The sequence below is a fragment of the Patagioenas fasciata genome, chromosome 2, assembly GCF_037038585.1.
Source record: "Patagioenas fasciata isolate bPatFas1 chromosome 2, bPatFas1.hap1, whole genome shotgun sequence".
NCBI classification, from domain to species: Eukaryota; Metazoa; Chordata; class Aves; order Columbiformes; family Columbidae; genus Patagioenas; species Patagioenas fasciata.
This window is the reverse complement of record NC_092521.1, coordinates 120,104,145-120,123,159: the sequence shown is the minus strand read 5'-3', so window position 1 is coordinate 120,123,159 and position 19,015 is coordinate 120,104,145. Positions and strand designations below refer to the sequence as shown.

The 19,015-nt window shown below is 40.6% G+C and overlaps 1 protein-coding gene across 5 annotated transcripts in view; it reads left to right on the top strand.

The window, feature by feature from the left end:
- Window positions 1-44: 44 nt before the first annotated feature.
- BBS9 (Bardet-Biedl syndrome 9) overlaps window positions 45-19,015 on the top strand; it is a 330,225-nt gene continuing 311,254 nt past the window's right edge. For 2 of the 5 annotated variants that reach the window (XR_011737694.1, XM_071804831.1), the window contains exons 1-5: window positions 45-454; window positions 1,544-1,664; window positions 8,062-8,212; window positions 9,481-9,545; window positions 11,930-12,043. Coding sequence is in view for 4 of the 5 variants with exons in the window: in XM_071804831.1 (XP_071660932.1) it covers window positions 1,553-1,664; window positions 8,062-8,212; window positions 9,481-9,545; window positions 11,930-12,043 (442 nt within the window). In the remaining variant the exon portion in view is untranslated. The remainder of the gene's footprint in view (window positions 455-1,543; window positions 1,665-8,061; window positions 8,213-9,480; window positions 9,546-11,929; window positions 12,044-19,015) is intronic. The other 3 variants (XM_065831490.2, XM_071804830.1, XM_065831489.2) reach the window with 2 other exon arrangements.

Sequence of the window (19,015 nt, the reverse complement as noted above, 5' to 3'; positions counted from 1 at the left end):
GCTGGTGGAGGAGGGCGGGGCAGCGGGCGACCTCAAGGGCGAGAGGTTTCTGTGAGGGCTTTGAAAAGAAAAAGCACCAGTCGAGAAGTTTTATTTTTTTTTCTCCTCAGGGAACAGGAAAGAATGACTCTCATTGGTCCCCCACACAGGAAGAAATGAGAGAGCCCAACGTGTCGTCGCGCCGCTTCCCAAACTACATTTCCCAGCGTCGGCGCGAAGCGCGGCCGCCCCTTCTGGGCCGGGCGCGGCCGGTGCTTAACGCGGGGTGAGGAGGGCGCTGGAGATGGCGGCGGCAACGGGGAGGGGGCTGTAGCGCTGCCGGTCTGTGTCTCACTTTTCGCATCGCCTCAGGCTGCGCCTGAGCGAAGAGCTCCTGCGGGGAGTGGGGAGCTGCCGTGTGCCCCCTGTGCAGCTCGCACCGTGCCGCGCCCGAGAGGTGCCATCTCCCGCCCAGGTAACCCCACCGGTCTGCTGTCTGTCTTCTCCCGCTCCGGGGTGTGTGTGTGTGTGTGTGTGCGCGTCCGTCCGAGCGCAGCTCCTGAGGTGCGGGGCTTAGGTGGAGGTGCTGCACAGGGAGAGGGAGGTGTGTGCAGGGGGCCAGCCCGCGCTCGGTTGCAGCAGGTTGCCTAGCTGGCATAACGACGGTAAGACGGTAACCGCCTAAGGTGTTGGGGGGAAGTTTTTATTCGCCACGCATGGTTTCTTTTAAAGAGGAAAAGCACGGGTTTGCAGGCTGAGTTTGCTCTGAAGCAAAGCAAGGGATGAGCCCATCATTTTTCATTCTTCCCGGAAAGAACCGTTGGGGCTGGCGCTGCCTGGCTGCCCTTTGCTGCGGTGGGGTTGAGTTTGTTCAGATTTATCCCACCGATGGCAGAGCATAGGCATGTAACTGTGAGTTTTGAGCCAGGGCGGTGTTATTGTCAAGCCGCCTATGAAAGGATTAGTCTCTTCTCTCTTCCACCCGCCCCCTCTCCCCTCTACTTAAAATAACAGTAGGTAGGGAGCAGAAAAGCTGATTTGTGCCCTATCTGACCGAGTTCTTTAGTTGTGTCACTAGCGCATCTTCAAGGCGATTACTTGGTGGAGGTTTTGATGTTGTCTGTTTCAATGTCTTAATTTACTTTTCTAAAAATAAGTTTTCTTGCAGACGACTTGCATCAGAATGTGTTTTTCCTGATACTCCATAGTAAAACAGAAAACCTCAGTTCTCTGACTTTGAACACTTATATTACAGCCTTAATACTTGTTACAGAAGGCTTTTAACAGTTTACAGTTTTTTTTCCTTTTGTTCATAAAACTGGCAGTATTTATCACAACTAATTTGTAAACTAATGATGAGTTTCCTAAGGCTGTTTTTTGAACTACGTAATCAGATGCCCAAGACACCTGAAATGAACATGTATTCAGCTCACACTAGAGCAATGTGAAGCTAAGAGATAGACTATACTCAATAGAAGTTGTTGCTATCAAAGAAAAAGTTGTTTATATAAACAGTCGTAAATGTATTAGTATACACTTTAACAATGGTTTGTTTCATTTTCAGTAAAGAAGAATGTCGTTATTTAAAGCTAGAGACTGGTGGTCTACTATACTTGGAGAAAAGGAAGAATTTGACCAAGGCTGTCTGTGTGTTGGTGATGTTGATAATAGTGGCAGTGGACAAGGTAAATTCAGAATTACATGATTGAGACTTTTAAGTTACACAGCTGCAGGTTTCTTTGACCAATGCATCGTGAAAGCTTGTTAACCAGGCTAGTTGGCTAGTTAGTTTAAACTCTCTTTAATGTGTCCCTTTAAGGTTAAGATGATAAATTCAATGCTATTTGTCTTTGTATATTTGTAAGTTTCTAAACATCTTAATTCTTTACTGTGTTTAATAGCAGTTTGTTTCATGTCTTATTCCCTCAATGGCAGATATCTTTAAAATAGAACATTTTCAGTTAGCTATAGGAGGAAATGTACATTTTAAGTTGTTGAAAAAACTTAAGGGAAGAAAAAAGGAAGATGAGAGCTAATAAGCTAAGAATTTAGAAAAACAACCAACCTTCTCTGACTGAAAAATAAGAGGCCCTTGAAATAAATGACTTTGTTTGAGTAAACATTGCTTTTCTATGTAGTCTTTAATATTGTGGAAATAAAGTGTGGAACTGAAATGATGTGTCTGAGGACATATTTACAGCAGTTTATGATCTTTACTGTCATGGAGAGTTCTTGTGTATGGGTTTTTTTCATTGATAAATATTTGGGATCTTTATGATAAACTAGGGGAGATTTGGATTGGATATCAGGAAAAACATCTTTACTGAAAGGGCTGTCAGGCATTGGAACAGGCTGCCCAGGGAAGTGGTTGAGTCACCATCCCTGGAGGTCTTTAAAAGATATGCAGATGGAGTTCTTGGGGACATGGTTTAGAGGTGGACTTGGCAATACTAGGTTAACAGTTGAACAGTCTTTTCCAACAAAAACAATTCTATGATTCTAAACCTCCCCTGGCACAACTTGAGGCACAACCCTGTCACTTGCTGCTTGGGAGAAGAGACCAACACCCTCCATGCTACAATGTCCTTTCAGGTAGTTGTAGAGAGCAATAAGTCTCCCCTGAGCGCTCCTTTTCTCTAGGCTAGTTTAGTCCCACCTCCCTCAGTTGCTCCTCATAAGACTTGTTCTCTGGACTTTTCACCAGCTTCATTGCCCTTCTCTGAACTTGCTTCAGTGCCTCAATATCTTTTTTTGTAGAAAATGGTCCAAAACTGTACACAGGATTCAAGGTGCAGCCTCACCAGTGCTGAGTACAGGGAAATGATTACTTCCCTAGTTCTTCTTGCCACACTATTGCTGATGCACACCAGCATGCTGTTGGCCTTCTTGGCCACCTGGACACACTGCTGGCTCTTATTCTGCTGGCTGTCAATGAGCACCTCCAGATCCTTTTCTAGCTGGGCTTTGATCCTTGTAATTTTCTCCCTGCATAACTGCACATCTTTGTGGTCCTCCTGAGTTGCCTGCCCCTTCATAAACTCTCCTTTTATTCTTGAGTTCCAGCCAAAGCTCTCTGTTCAGCCAAGCCAGTCTTCTTCTCTGTTGGCCCATATTTCAGCATGTAGGGATGGCCTGTTCACGCACCTTTAAGATTTCCTTCATGATGAATGTCTGGCCTTCCTGGATTCACTTGCCCTTCAGAGTTGCCTCTCAAAGGACTCTGTCAGCCAGGGTCCTAAGCAGGCCAAATTCTGCCCTCCGGAAGTCCCAAGGTTGCAGTTCAGCTGACTCGCCTCCTTACTTCTCCAAGAATTGAAAACACTATCATCTCATGATTGCTACGCCCAAGATGGCCTCCAACAGCTGTATCATGCACAAGTCTGCCTCTATTCACAAACAACAGGTCCAGTGGGGCACTTTCACTAGTTGTCTCTCTAATCAGCTGTGTTGGGAAGTTACCTTCCACGCACTCCAGGAACCTCCTAGACGGTTGTGCTGGGTCGGTTGAGATAGGGATAGTTTCTACACTGCCAGGACAGCTGACCCAGAACTGGCCAAAGGGGGTATTTGATACTATATCAGGTCAAACTCAGTCACAAAGTGGGTGGGACAGGGGTGCAGTCTCTCTGCCAGGAGCAGGGCAGTCAGGGACCCTCTTGGTTCTCTCTGGACCATGTGGTTTGGTGCTTTTGTATTTTGGGTGTGAGGCACTGTTTGGGGCAGGGGGCTGGTTTTGGTGGGATTGCAGCCGGGGTGTCCACTTGCTGCTTCAGAGGGGGGCAGCCACTGTGGCAGGGTGGCCATGTGGTAGTTGCATTGTGTGTCCATTGCTTTTTACTCGCTTTCAATGTTGTTACTGTTTGTTTTCCTTTGCTGTTCCCTTAAACTGTTCTTATCCCAACCCATGAGTTTTGCCTTTGTTTTCTGATTCTCCCCATCCCACTGGGGGTCAGGGAGGGGTGAGCAAGTGGCATGAGGTTTTAGCTGTCGGCTGCGAGGGGGCTGGGGCTAAACTACAACAGTCCTTTTTGTGAGCCAACCAGGAGAAAACAAAGGGCTGGGATAATGACAGAGCTGACCCGAGCATGTTAAAATACGTATTTACTATATTAGTTAAGTGGTCACGATGTTTCTTTGTTCATTGATGCGGCTGTGTTATCTGAATTCCTACATGCCCTATGTGTCCCTATGGTGCTGTTTATTACATCTGGGAAAAGGATTAGGTTTATCATATTGCTGTCCTGTGTAATATCAACTTATGAGATTGTGATTTCTTGTCCTGCATGTCTCTGGTGGTATTTTTATATGACATTGATGTTATTTCCATACCTCAGACACCGTCTCTTGGAATTGATTAGTAATTGCACCCAGTCTATGGGGAAGATGGAATGGGGGGAAGGAAAGAAAGGACCAGGGAGACTCGAGTTCGACCTCTGGGGTTTTGGAGTTGGGAATACAGAGGATCCGAGGCCTGCTACGCTTCAACTGAAAAGGAGATATTGGCAGCATAGGAAGGGGTTTGAGATGCTTCAGAAGTGGTTGGTACTGAAGCACAGCTCATCCTGGCACTCGACTGCTGGTGCTGGGTTGAATGTTCAAAAGGAAGGTCTCCTCTACTCATCATGCAAATTATGCTATGTGGAGTAAGTGGGTTGCATTGATCATGCAACGGGCTCTAATGGTGAACCCTTGGCCGCCCAGAGATCTTAGAGGTGATGACAGACTAGTCAGAGGGTAAGGATCTTGGAGTATCGCCAGAAGAGGAAGTGACATGTGTTGAAGGGGCCCCACCGTATAATGAACTATCAGAGAATGAGAAGCGATATGCCCTGTTCACTGATGGGTCCTGTCGTATCGTGGGAAAGCACTGGAGGTAGAAAGCTGCTGTGTGGAGTCCCCTCTCAGTGAGTCACAGAAGCCACTGAAGGACAAGGTGAATTGGGTCAGTTTGTGGAGATGAAAGCCATCCAGCTGGCTTTGGACATTGCTGAACAAGAAAAATGGCTGGTGCTTTGTCTCTATACAGAATCATGGATGGTGGCAAATGCCCTGTGGGGATGGTTACAGCAATGGAAGAGGAGCAAATGGCAGTGCAGAGGCAAACCCATCTGGGCTGCTGAATTGTGGTGAGGTGTTGCTGCCCAGCTAGAGAACCTGCCCATAACAGTGTGGCACATAGATGCTCATGTGCCTAAAAGTTGGTCTACTGAAGAACATCAAAGCAACCATCAGGTGGATCAAGCTGCCATGGTTAAAGTGGTTCAGGTAGATTTGAACTGGCAACACAAAGGTTAATTATTTATAGCTCGGTGGGCCTCTGATGCCTCAGGTCATCAAGGAGGGGATGCAACTTATAGGTAGGCTTCTCATTGGGGGGTGTACTTGACTGTGGACACTATTGCACAGGTTATTCATGGTTATGAAACGTGCTACAATCAAGCAAATCAAGTGATTAAAGCCTGTGTGGTATGGAGGGTGATGGCTGAAGTATAAATATGGGGAGGCCTGGCAAATTGACTATGCTACACTCCCACAAACTGTAATGGCAAGCGCTATGTGCTTACAATGGTGGAAGCAGCCACCGGATGGATGGAAACATACACTGTGCCACTGCCCAAAACACTATCCTGGGCCTTGAAAAGCAAGTCCTGTGGTGACATGGCACCCCAGAGAGAATTGAGCGAGACAATGGGACTCATTTCTGGAATACCCTCATAGTCACTTAGGCCAAAGAGCATGGCATTGAGTGGGTATATCACATCCCCCACCATGCACCAGCCTCTGGGAAAACTGAATGGGACAATGGGCTGTTAAAAGACTATTTTAAGAGCAATCACTGTTGGAACTTTTAGAAATTGGGATTCAAATTTAGCAAAGATCACCTGGTTAGTTAACACTAGGGGATCTACCACTTGAGCTGGCCCTGCCCAGTTGAAGCTTCCACACACTGTAGAAGGGGATAAAGTCCCTGTGGTGTGAATGAAGAACATGTTGCAGAAAACAGTCTGGGTGACTCCTGCCTTGGGCAAATGCAAACCCTTCTGTTGGATTGCTTTTGCTCGGGGACCTGGGAGCAGTTAGTGGGTAATGTTGAAGGATGGAGGAGTCCAATGTGTACCTCAGGGAGATTTGATTCTGGCTGAGAATAATCCCATGATGTGAATTGTATGATGGTAATTGATGCATAATACCTTGCAACATACTAACAGTATTCAGTAAGTACCTTTTAGGTTAATGAAGAATGAACTTCAGCAAAACTGAACAAAGTGAAGCAATGATGGAGCCAGAGCTGGCTCCAAGAACTGGCATCCAGCCACATCCTCAAGGTTGACACCTTTGACCTGCAAATTGTGAGCATGACCTACAATTTCCAGATGCAGCATGCAACAAAAGAACACTCCAATATGATACTCCATCTCTTTTGCCCCTGAAGACCATCCTAATTGAATCCAAAGTCATGGACTCAATGAACATTTCAAAGGAATAAGATTATGCCATGAACTAAGGGAAAAAATATCTGTATGTATATATGTATTTAAGGTGGCAGTAATTAGTTGAAATGTGTTGGTAAGTGTAAGACTTGAGCATGGCATAAATGGTATAGAATAAGGGGTGGAATGTGCTGGATCAGCTGAGATAGGGTTAATATCTACCCTGCCAGGACAGCTGACCCAGAGCTGGCCAAAGGGGGTATTTGATACCACGTAAGGTCATGCTCAGTTACAAAGGGGGTGGGCTGGTGGGGCAGTCTCTCTCTCTTACTCTCTCCGCTGGAGTACCCTCTTGGTTCTCTGTGGACCACGTGGTTTGGTGCTTTTGTATTTTGGGCATGAGGTCCAGTTCAGGGTACTTCAGAGTGGGGTGGGCTGCTGTGGCAGGGTGCCCATTTGGTGGTTGCGCTGTGTGTCCATTGCTTTGTAAGTTGTTCTTTTGTTGTTGTTGCCGTTTGTTAGTTTTTCTACACTTTTCTCTTAAACTGTTCCTATTCCAACCCATGAGTTTTGCTTTTGTTTTCTGATTCTAGCCCCCATCCCATGGGCGTGAGTGAGCAGCATGTGGTTTTAGCTGTTGGCTTGGGAGGGGGGCTGGGGCTAAGCTATGACAACTATTTCTGCTGTATTGTATTACCAGCAGATATCTGGTAAGTTGAAGTCTCCCGTGAGAGCAAGGGCCATCAATTGTGAAACTTCTCTCAGCTGATTGTAGAATATTTCATCTATCTCTTCAACCTCATTGGGAGGTCTATAATAGGCTCCCACCATGTCATCTAACTGCTGGCCTTCATCCTGATTCTTACCCATAAACACTCAATTCTTTCATCACCATCATTAAGCTGTAGACAATCAAAGCAGTCTGCAACACACAGGGCTACCCCAGCTCCTCCCCTCCCTTGCCTATCCCTCTGAAAGGTTTATAGCCATCCAATGCAGTACTCCAGTTGTGTGAGTTGTCCCACCATGTTTCTGTGATTGCAACTATATAATAGTTTTTCGGCTGCACAATGGCTTCCAACTCCTTCTGTTTGTTGCCCAAGCTGTGTACATTGGTGTAGATGCACTTCAGTTGGGCTAATGATCCAGCCACTTTTTTGTGGCAGAAGTCCCAACTCCTATGTGACTGTTCTCAGGTGCTTCCATAGTTTCTAACACATTAATAACCCTTGAGGCTTTGCTGGCACATGAATCTCCATCCCCTACCTCCTCTGAGATGACAGACCAAAGGACCATGCTAGTACACTGTCCCTCAAACACTGGTGTGCTGCCCCCAGGCTTATCTCTAGTAAGCCTAGTTTTATCAGAATGGGACTTTTTAAGAAGTGTGAACATCAGTCTAAATTGATGGAATGGTAGTAATGGTCAGTGCCACCACCATAATTGCCATATTGAACACTTTGCTGACAGGTTTTCGTGGATTTGCAAGAAAGCTAATTGTTCATCTAGAAGACAGAGCATAATAAACGTTAATTGAATCATCTAAATAGTCTGTCTTTTTAAGGGCATTCTTTGAAGCACTTCTGCAGCAAATTGAATTCCGCCTGTGCTATTGTATTCTGTAGTCTCTCTTTTTTTTTTTTTTTTTTAGATAAAATTATTGTGGGCAGTTATATGGGATATCTCCGAATCTTTAATCCACATCCTGTGAAACCTGGAGATGGAGTACAACCTGAGGACTTGCTCTTGGAAGTGCAGTTACGAGAACCAATATTACAGGTGGAAGTGGGAAAATTCGTTTCGTAAGTCAACAACAGCCTATGTACCTCTTTATTTAAGGCTTAGATGTGTTTTTCTTTCTTGGTTTTGGGGAGTGAGTTTTCAGTTTCCAGGTGGACAACTATTAAACACATCTATGAATACTGTAATATGCATTTGATCTGCTTCTTGAATTATCTTGAAATGAGAGAATTTTTACTTAATGTATATGTGGAAGAGAATCTTCCAGATGCTTGTATAATTTTTCTTTTTTAAAGTATGTACAACAGGAGAAACCTTGTATTGAAAGGGTTTTTTAGGTGTTAGGAGAACTTGAGTAACTTGTTATGATCTAAGATGTAATGTCAGCCGGTTGTTTTGGGTTTGACAGGTGACTGAAGATCTTTAATTCCAATGAATTCGTTGGAAATAAGTGGCCAGGTAGAAAAGAGATACTGTGACTCTAAGAAAAAGGCCTTATATTTAGTTGTCTGTAAGAGAATCTACTTAGGAGAACTTTATTTTATTTTAAAAATTAAATGTGTTCTTAAAGGTTTCGTTTTAATTTTGAAATTAACTTGTAATACTGCAGCATGACCTTTATTTTTAAAAGGAGAGAAAAACCTGTACTAACCACAGGAAAGACTTGTGCTCTGAGACCAAAGGCCACAAGCTGAAAGGCCTACATCAGTTGGAAACTGTTCTTCTTTTATTCAAGTACTCATGCAGTGACCCTACAGAGGAATTCTAATGCCTTACCCTGTGAAATGGTCTAAAACATTTTCTATAGCTACAGCACAAGAACTTCCTCTGCAAGAAATACTACTTTGGTTTGGAGGAAGAAAAATGTGAACATAGGATTCTGTGTTTATGACTACTGCCTTATAGTTTAGTTATTTTATGTTCCATGCAGCTGGTACAAAAATGAATGAAAGAAAAAGTATGTGGTTTCTGAATAGTACTTCTTTGGAGGAATGATTCTCATATCCATTTGGTTTTTGAAAGGATTAACAGCACCTTGTTTGAAATTAATTTCAGGCTAAACTGGGAAAATAGTTGACTTGCTTTTCATACGTAAATCTGAAAATCTGTTCTTAAAGGATTCATTTTAACTTTGAAGTTAAGCTCAAGTGCTGCAGTATGAATTTAGGAAGATTAGTACTTCTGAGGTTTTTATGCTAGCATCTAACACCCAAACCTTTGGATTCTGCCCACATGCGAAAGTAATTTCAGCATGTTACTTGACTTTTATCCTGTGTACATTTTACTTGGAATTTATCTGAACACAATGCTTTTTAAACCTTCTTTACAGTGGTACGGAAGGACTTCATCTGGCTGTGTTGCATTGCCGAAAACTGTGTGTATATACTGTTTCAGGTCAGTTTACAGATATAGGCTTTCCAGTGATTTTAAGTGTATTCTAAAGTTTGACTTAGGTTAATACTAAACTCGGTATATACAGTGTTTGCTCATAATTGCTGAAGAGTTGTAGTCATATTCTCTCATTCAAACTTATGTATGAAGAGGAAATATTAGTAATTAGGTCTAGATATTTCCCAATGGTTAACAGAGATTTGCTAATCTGCTCAGTGCTTGAGATGCTGTGGGGTGCATCATGATCTGTGATCGGTAGAGCTTGTGAACAACTAGTTCTCATTATAGTTCTAGGAGTGGGGGTTACTGTTCAGCATGCTAATGAACAAATGATTGCGTAATGACAACTTAGCTCCTTAAAAATGGAGCAGTTACAATTATTTCTGAACTAAAAAAAATCCAGATAATTTCTTAGAAAGTCAGAACATTGGTGATGCAGCCCAAGAGAAGACAGGAGGTTAATATTAGTAAGAAGGTGAACCTACTATGTGTTTTCTTAAATCCTATTACTTCTACTGCCTTTGGAAATTAAGTGCTCTGTCCTCTCTGTATGTAAAGATGCAAGTCACAAAATACCTATTCTGTGCATTGAGTTCTCTCTAATACATGCTTGAAGAAAAGCACAGATTTAAGAGATCTATTGTTTGTACCCCATCTTCAAAATTTGGTAGACAACTTTACATTGTTAATTTTCTCTGTGCAGGGACAGCTATAAGCCGGTAAGTTACAAACACATGCTCTCTTTCCAGATTCTGTTTGCCTTCTAGTTATCTTATCTGAAGACACCTGTAAAATTAGTCTTTGTTGAGGGTTGATACTTTGAGATGTATTGCAGTCTTCGTACTTTCCCTTCTCTATAGTAGTGTTTAAGTCTTAGGATTGTAGCTTACTAGTACTATTTTTATTAAAACAATTTATTTTAAAATTTGTATTAAAGGCGTACAACATAAGTCAGACTAGAAATCTTTTCTAGTAACAGTTTCCTGTTTGGTCTACATAGCTTAAGCATTTAAGTAGTAATAAAAGTAAAGTTTTACAGTCCTTTAATAGATTGTAAGCATTCATGCTGTAGTGGTAATTTCTGTCATCTGAACAGGTACTTTTGGAAAAGCTACTTTGAGAAATAATGATCATTATTTCTTAATCCTTCCATGGCAAGTTACTGTTCCATAAAGTGGGATCTTTACTTGCTTTATACATTTTGCCATATCTGTTACTCATAATAAAATGACTATGCTCCTTCTCCTTGACAAATGAAAGCAGCCTTAAGGGCTGACTAAAGTATGACCTGGATATTGTATTACAGTCAGTATACACAGGCTGACTGCTTTCTAGCTTGTTTTTCCTCTGGTGTTGCTACATAGTGAGATATTTATCCAACCAGGGCTTTTTTCGTCATGTCTGTTCCAATCCTTTCCCTAATGTGGGCCTGCTTTAGGGGTAATTGCTTAAAAGCTATATTGGGTTTTAGCTGGAGAAATTGCCTGAAAGGTTAGCATAAGCTACAAATATTTCATAGCATGTTTAAGTGTTGGAATAATCTTTGTATACTTAAAGCTGTGGTAGTATTTAGCTTAGATATCACTCAAAATGCCTTTTTCCTTGCTGATGTGACTGTTCTCAAAGGTCTTTTTTTTTGATTGCTAATATTAGTTGTTAAGTGTTATTCTACATGATGAACTTTGTTTTCTTTATGGAGTGCAGGCAAGACTTTTGATTATTGAAAGGGGAGCTTTAACTTCAGTTTCTTTAGAACAAACTTTTTGAACTTCTTCTAATCCCCTGAAGGAGTGAGGAAGTTAAAATGTATTCAGACCTTTTCAGAGAATGTGATGTAGATGATGGAATTATTTTTGTTACTGTATGTTTGCCTCTTATCTTTGCATTGTTGGTCACTGCACTGAATTTCAGAGAGAGTAAAGGCAAGTGATAAATGTGCTCTAAGCACAGCTTTGTCAAATTACAACTAATGACTAGCTGCAGCATAATTTGAGACAGAGTATTACAGCTGAGGCTGGCTGTTGGGTGTAGTACATTCACTGAGTAACTAGTAAATCATAAGAATTCCCCTTTGAGCCTGCTTTTTTTTAACCTTAGAGATGAGCCTAACATGCTGAAAAATACATTTAAGTAGTAAAATCTCAGCTTTTTGCTGTCTTTATATCATATTTAGTGTAGTGAGACCTTATTTCTGGTTCTGGCCTTTAGGAATTTTCTGGATTGCCTTTTTTTTTTTTTTTTAAAGAAAGTAGCAGTGTGAACCTTCGTATCTCAGAGTCACTAGAGTAAGTTATAGGGTTTTTTCAGATTGTTTAAACTGCTACTCCTTTACTTCTTTCACGTTGCATGGATCAAAGACTTAAGTGTATACCCTTTGTTTTTTGTAGGAACTCTGGGAACTGTGGAACATGGGAACCAGTATCAGATTAAACTGATGTATGAGCATCATCTTCAGAGAACTGCTTGTAATATGACTTATGGTCCATTTGGTGGTGTAAAAGGTAGGCTTCTTGTTGCATATTCTTATTAGCTTTTAAACTGTGAACAGTTAAGGATGAACTTGAATTTTGAAAAGCAACATGGTACTGTTGTCTAGAGGAAATAATCTTTCTATAAATGATGGTGCCTTTTATCTGATACATAACTGAAGTTAAAATGATGCAAAGAATATTAAATGCAGAATAGCTGTTTCCTCACATCTTGAACCAGATGTGAACTTAGGACATAATTACGAATGTTTTTGTGTTCCAATCTGAAGCATTTAGGTTTGTTTTACATGACAGCTCTTTCTCTTCAGAAGTGAAGTTTGCCCAACAATATTGGCGAATGGTTGTCATCTACACAAGTAATGTCCCTAAACTGTTAGCAGACTGATATCACTTTAGCAAGGCAGAAAGTCTTTTGAGTCAAAATGGCAAATATATGTAGACAATTCCTCAGTTCTGTGTCTGCAATAATTCTACAGTGCCTTATCCTAAACTCAAGCTTATCCCTGGGCTTAAATTCAGTTAATGGAAATCCATACTGACTTAAGAGATTTTTCACCTACTAATTTTTCACAACCACCTTGGGAAAAACAGTCAGCCTACATGGGTGAGTAGGCATCTACGCTATGAATATCTTTAGTGCGTGTATAGGTCATGGGCATATTCCTGTTAACAGCAGAAAGACAATACAGAGTCTCCTGAGTCTGAAAAGAGGGAATAGTGTGCTTCCTGATATACTATAGTGGAATTGCGGCAACAGATGTATTGAGGGGATCATAAGCCAGGAGTCGTGAGTCTGGAATGGTTCAGGAAGAAAACAAATACCTATGTACCACCATGCAGTGCTGCAGAATAAACTCTGGATTTTTGACATGCATTTTTGTTTACCATGGGGATCTGAGTAATGGTCTGACGACCAGTTCAGTCTTGATGCCAGACATGTCTCTCATATACCTTGTCATGATCTGTGGCAGACGCAAATGATGTAATGAAGAAAATGTCTTTGCAAGCTAGGGAGACAGAAAGTAATGTTTACCTCAGAAACTACTCAGCCAGCCAAACACTTTTTGACACCCAGTATGGTCAAAATGAGGGCAAATCTTCACAAAGTAGCAAGAACAGCAGAGGGAACTCTGGTTAAGTTCTGCAAACTTTTCTTGTTTTCTAGTAGCACTTCTGTCCAAGCATGTCAAACTGCTTTCCTTTTCCTTTCTTCTTCCACATGTTCCAGTTTGTGTTAGTGTGTTTATTGCTGTGGAGAAAGAATGACCTGACGTCTTGTTTTGAGGTGGCATAAGTGTTAACACAAATCTCTGCCTTCCTTGTTTATTATGTAATAAGTAACACATGTTCATATCATAAGATGAAGCTATTTTCTGTTTAAGACCTAAAGCTAGGAATGTTCAGACACCTGATGGCAGACAACTAGGGCGTATGTTAAAGCATCAGAGAAATGGGCAAAATGGACACTGGAGAAAGTTCTTTTGGGGAAATGAAAGAATGTTCGTTTTTGTAGATTTCCTGGCCTGATTATCCTTTCTGTGTGGCTTTCCTGGACTGTCTGATTAGATTTCTTGTCAAGGATGTGCTTTTAAGCTTGCCCCTAGGCTTTTTCAGTGGATCTGTTTCAGGTTTTTTAAATATCATCTTTAATACCGTGTTCTCTCCTTGAGGCTTACGAATGACAGTATTGTGGTTTTATTTCCATCTTGCAAGACTAGCCAGAGTGAATCAGGAAGGAAGTCTACCAGGCATTGTTAGTTTTACTAAACAGATACCTGTCCTGGTCTGGCCTGCCATACTATCTGTGTGTATCTTTGGCAGATATTTTGGGATGCAGTTGGGAGCCATCTGGTCTGTAAATAAAGAAATATTTTCTTTTTTTACTTTCTGCCTTCCACAGGCTTCTCTGGAACTCTTGCCAGGCATCTGCCAACAGTCTCTCACTTTTGGCAGAGGTTAATTCATAGTGGTAGCAGTGCTGTAAGCGTGCAGCAGTGAGCTTGCTTTGCTAATGATCTGACCCCTACACCACACTCTAGAAGTGGAATAACAAAACACAGAGAGAGTTTTTTGTATTTATTGCCTTCTGTTACTGCTGTGACTAATGTGTGTCTTATTGCTATACTCAAGCATTTTTGAAACAATGAGAAGGTGAAAGAGGCACTTCAGAGGTCATGTTTACAGAGCTACTGAAGCAGGCAGAGGAGAATGGCAGTTGAACAGAAGGAGGAAAGCACGCACACAGGGAAAGCATGCTGTGGGAGTGTCGGAGAGGAGGGTGAATGTCAGTCCCCCAGAAACATAATCGTTTGTCAGAGGAAGCAAAGAATGCTGCAGGAGCTGACACAGAGCACTTGATCTATGAAGTTGCTCAGCCTTGCTCAGATTTCTCATGCTGAATATTATGCTTTTTTTCTTTTTTATGGAGCTCTTAATTCTCTACCTCCAGTGGTAAGGAAACTCATTCTACACAGCCATACCAGTTAACACTAGCGAAAGAAAATAGGGTTGAGTTTGTGTACAGTAGTTTGTACTGGTGTCCTCTAACGCATTCTTGAGAGTTTTCTGTCCTTTCTGGAGACGAACTGTTACTTGGGTTCTAGTTAACACTCTATTTCTTTTTTGTTGGACTGCGTCCAATCAGTTGCATGTCAATTTAATGGATACTGCCAAAAATAATCAGTTTGCTACTGCTTGGTCTTACCTCAGATAAAATACTTGCCTCTTGGCATTCAGATTTCTCATGTGCTCATTCACAGTGTGATTTCCACCCATGTGTAGATACAGTCTGTGCTATCTGGCAGGCCACTACAGCTGTGGCTTTAATTGAGATGCCAAGTGCTCTGTTAGTCTCCTGATGCTGTAAGGTTGCATAGTCCATTTTGATAATGGGGATGTAAAACCAGCACATGGTTTCCATTTCCCATCCTACATCTCCCTTTGGCCTCTGTGGTGACCTCTGCTCATTCCTTTGAAAAAAGTTTCAGTGTCCTCTGAAAAGGGAAGGTTGAACAGTGAAGAAGGTATCTGAGACTTACTGCTGCCCCTTTATAGAGAACCCTGTGGGGAAAGAGCTTAAGCATGCTTTTTTTGTCCTCACATTCCACAGTGTGGGATGGGGTAGGCAGGGTTGCAGGAGATACATAAAACAGGTTGGAGTAGAGGTTTGAGGCTGGGAGACTGCTACTACAACTGGGGAACAGTTCATAAGTAGGCAGCAAGGTATACATAAAGGTATGGAAGGGAATTCTGTTTCAATCCAGCAGTTCTGTTAGATTTCTGAGTTGTTGAAAATTCTGCAGTTCCCTTTAGATCCTTACAGGGGTTGAAGAGGCAGAGATTTGTTCGCACCAAACTTTCAGTTTTCGTGATACTAGAGTTTGGTTTAGGTTGTATTGGGGTAGAATCTGGTCCTCCAATTTACAAGGGAGCTTAGTGTCTTTAGGATGCCTGTCTTTAAAGAGAAACTGCCTGAAATGTTTCTCTTGAATATTGGTTGACCTAGAGTCCTATCAGAGCTTTTCAGAAATTAGGAAGTATAGCTGTTAGAAAAAAATGCTCTAGTACTCTTTAATGTTTTGGTTTGGTTACAAAGCTCCACTAAGCTTCCTTCAGCTGTTTGTAGTTAAAGGTGTGCTTACAGAAACCTCTCCCTGTGCCTAATCTCTACAGCTTCATTAGGGAAGAGGATTTCTTGCAGGTTCTTCTACTATGATATCTGGGGAAGAATGTCTCTTCAGTTGCTTGACATGTTTGAAATATAGCAACAAATACCACTAGATGTGTATCACACTCTCAGTCAGCTTCCCATAATGTAAGTTTTTGCTCTCCTGTCCCTGCTAGTTTGTGGCAATCTTAGACCCTTGTTATGTTATAATTTGGTCTGTTAAACACATCTGTTTAACTTAAATGTGATGGAGGTGTAAAACATACCAAGTACAAGTGTCATTTCTCCACTGGTGATTTTTTTGTCTCTTATATTAAGAAGAAAAGGTATTATAGATTTCTCTGAGGAGAGAATTGTGAGGTAAACGAACCTGTTTTGTAGCCTAGTTAGTAACAGCTTCATTCTTGCTAGTGTCTTCAGATTAATGATTTGATGCCATGAGCAACTTTCACACGTGGAAGAATTGACATAGATGTTCTCACAACAGACACAGATGAAGGAAATAAACAAACCCATTTATTTAGTCTCAACATAGAAGGCTGGTATTTAAATTAAAGCAGCAATTAAAAAAACAAAGACTCAGAAGTTTCCCACTGACTTGCGTAGCTTAACAGTGGGCATTTGTCTTCAAAACAGTGGCGTGTGAATCATGGTTGTCACCACTAGATGGGCCTCTCATTACAGTTATTGGTTAGTAGGCTGTGTCTCTGAAGCTGAATTTCTACTCAAACTGATTCTGCAGGTGAATTTACTGCAAGACTTAATGAAGTATAGAAAACACAAAACCACTTTTTGAAAACCTGTATAGCAAAAAGTGTTTTATTGATTAAAACAAAATGTATTGTGTTGGTTGTAGAACCTTAGCAGAGAAGCAAAGTGAACTTGACTGGTACTTTCAGCAAAATTGTTAAGGGGCCAGGGATGTGGGAAATAACAAGGAAATACCTTATGTTTCGCTAGAATCCTAAACAAAGCTAATGGAAATGTTTAGCAAAAGCAAATGGAAAAACCTACAAAGTTGGAAATATAAATCAAGCACAGTGTAGGCAAAGTTAGTTGTAATTTACAAATCTAAAAAACTGTGGCAAAAGGCAGGATTATAATACACAACTTTGCATTTCTTTGCTACTTTAACTTCACGTTTGTTCCTTGCTGTCTCTGAACACTGGTGCTAAAATGAAAATATGAAACTATGAAGAAATGACATGGGAGGATCAACTAATGATATTGTATTTTAAAAAATCTGTATTGTTAGCCCAAACTTTCAGAAATTGAATTTATTTTTTAAGTCACTGCCTTTGTTATCTAGAATACACATATCTGCTTTTTCATATTTCTGAACTCTTCCTCGTGATCTTAGAGCTGTAAGTTGAGTTTGTCCTGCAATGCTCCGATTCCAGCATATGGATCTTTTTAGAAAGAATGATTCATGATAAAACCATGAGTTAGTAGTGCTGAACATTGTTTTTCAACCAAGTGAACTCTTAACCTAGCCACAAAATGTCACAGCCCTTAAGTAATGAACAGATTGTACAGTCTTCATGTTTTATTTGAGATGTAAAATTCAAAGAGCTTGAAGTGACTCTACTGTGAGCTCTTTTGATTTAATTTTTTTTAAAGAAAATGAAGATAAAAGGCATACACTTTTATGATTTGAATTGCACCTTTACCTGTGGTGAGGACTCGACTCTACAAAAATTTTACTTTTTATAAAGCTATTTCATCGCGTAACTTTTATAAGGTCAGATTATATTATGGCAACATGCAATTATACCAGCAGAGATCGCCGTGTTAACATTTCAACTTCCATTATAAGAAGTGATGTTTGCTGATAGCTTACAATATCTTGGGAAGTATTTTCTGTTTTCACATCTGCAGTATGTTGTTCTGGGTCTTTACAAGATGCTTGAGTCCAATATCAAGTTATTGGGTAAGGTTATACTAAAGAACCTGATCAGTTTGTAACAGCAGGAGTAGAGTTTGCCTAACTCTTGTTTATATTTTTATTTGGGAGAGAAGTGAGAAAGTTGTTGAACATCTTAGGCTTGTTTAGAATTTTTGGTTACCCAAATGCAGAGCTCTCTCCTTATTACCCTGTCTATCAAAGATCTGAGTTGAGTTTCTCTGATGTATGTAAGTGTGCTTCTGTGATTGCTATGTGGTGCAGAGGCAGCTGTGCTTGTTTTAAAAGAGTGTGTGTACTAGACGCAGCATGACATGTGCTGTCTTAGAACTCTAGTTTGTTCTGGACAGCATCTCTCAAATGTTGTCTGTGAAGTATCAAGATTTTTGAGGACAAGTAAAGAAAATACTTTAAAATGTCGTAATGAGCTGGTAAACCCCAAGTGGTGGAATGTCATTTGGCTGATTGAAAGTCACTGCTGATTGAAAGCTTCTGATAAATGACTTGCATGTTTTGACATTGTTAAAAGAATAGAATGGAGTGAATCAAGTGAATTGAATACGGTGTTTTTGTTAAGAATTCCTTTTCTTATTCTTCTTTATGCAGCAGTGTACCTTCAGTTCAGAAGGCGTAAGTCTGATATTAATCTAGAAATAGTCAATTCTTATTAAGCAATACTATAAATATTGTTCAATCTTAATTAAAATTAAAAGAATGCTTATCAAAAAAGTGAGATTTTTTTTTTTGTTAGCTATGTAGTGATTAAGTTTTAAACAATTATTGTGAAATTTTGTAATTGACATAATTTGATCATAGTTTTGTTCCATTCCTGAATTTTGTTTAAATTCCTCTAAAATCAGGTAGGTCTAGTTCTTTTAATTAAAATAATGCCGAATTGGATCTGTTCTAGCTGTGCAGGAATTTTGGTTAATGGATTTACTTGTTGACTTCAATTGGATGAAAGAATAGCAGTGAACTATAATCATGTGGTAGTGTTATAACTTCTTATAGATGGATAATCACTCAGAGATAGTTGAGATAATTACCAACTGCTTACTTAAGAATCTTATGAAGTTATGTATTGATACAGCAGAAGATTTGCAGGAAATTTGCATTAAGCAAAACTCATTTTTGACTCAGCATAAATGAATTAATATTACTTCATAATTAGTTTTTATAGCCTTTTTCTAATGTGATGTTTAGATAGTTAAGGCTGAAGTTATTTTAATTTTGTGCATACAACTTATAGAAATAAACTCTGTCCTGTGCCTTAACTTTGTCTGGCTCACATTGAAGGTATTCATACATGGTATGTTGTTTTGCCCTTAGAGAAATCTGAAAAAGAGACACTACCTTGGAAAATCACTCTCATTCCTACATTACCAGTTTCTGTTGAATGGGTTACAACTCGGCT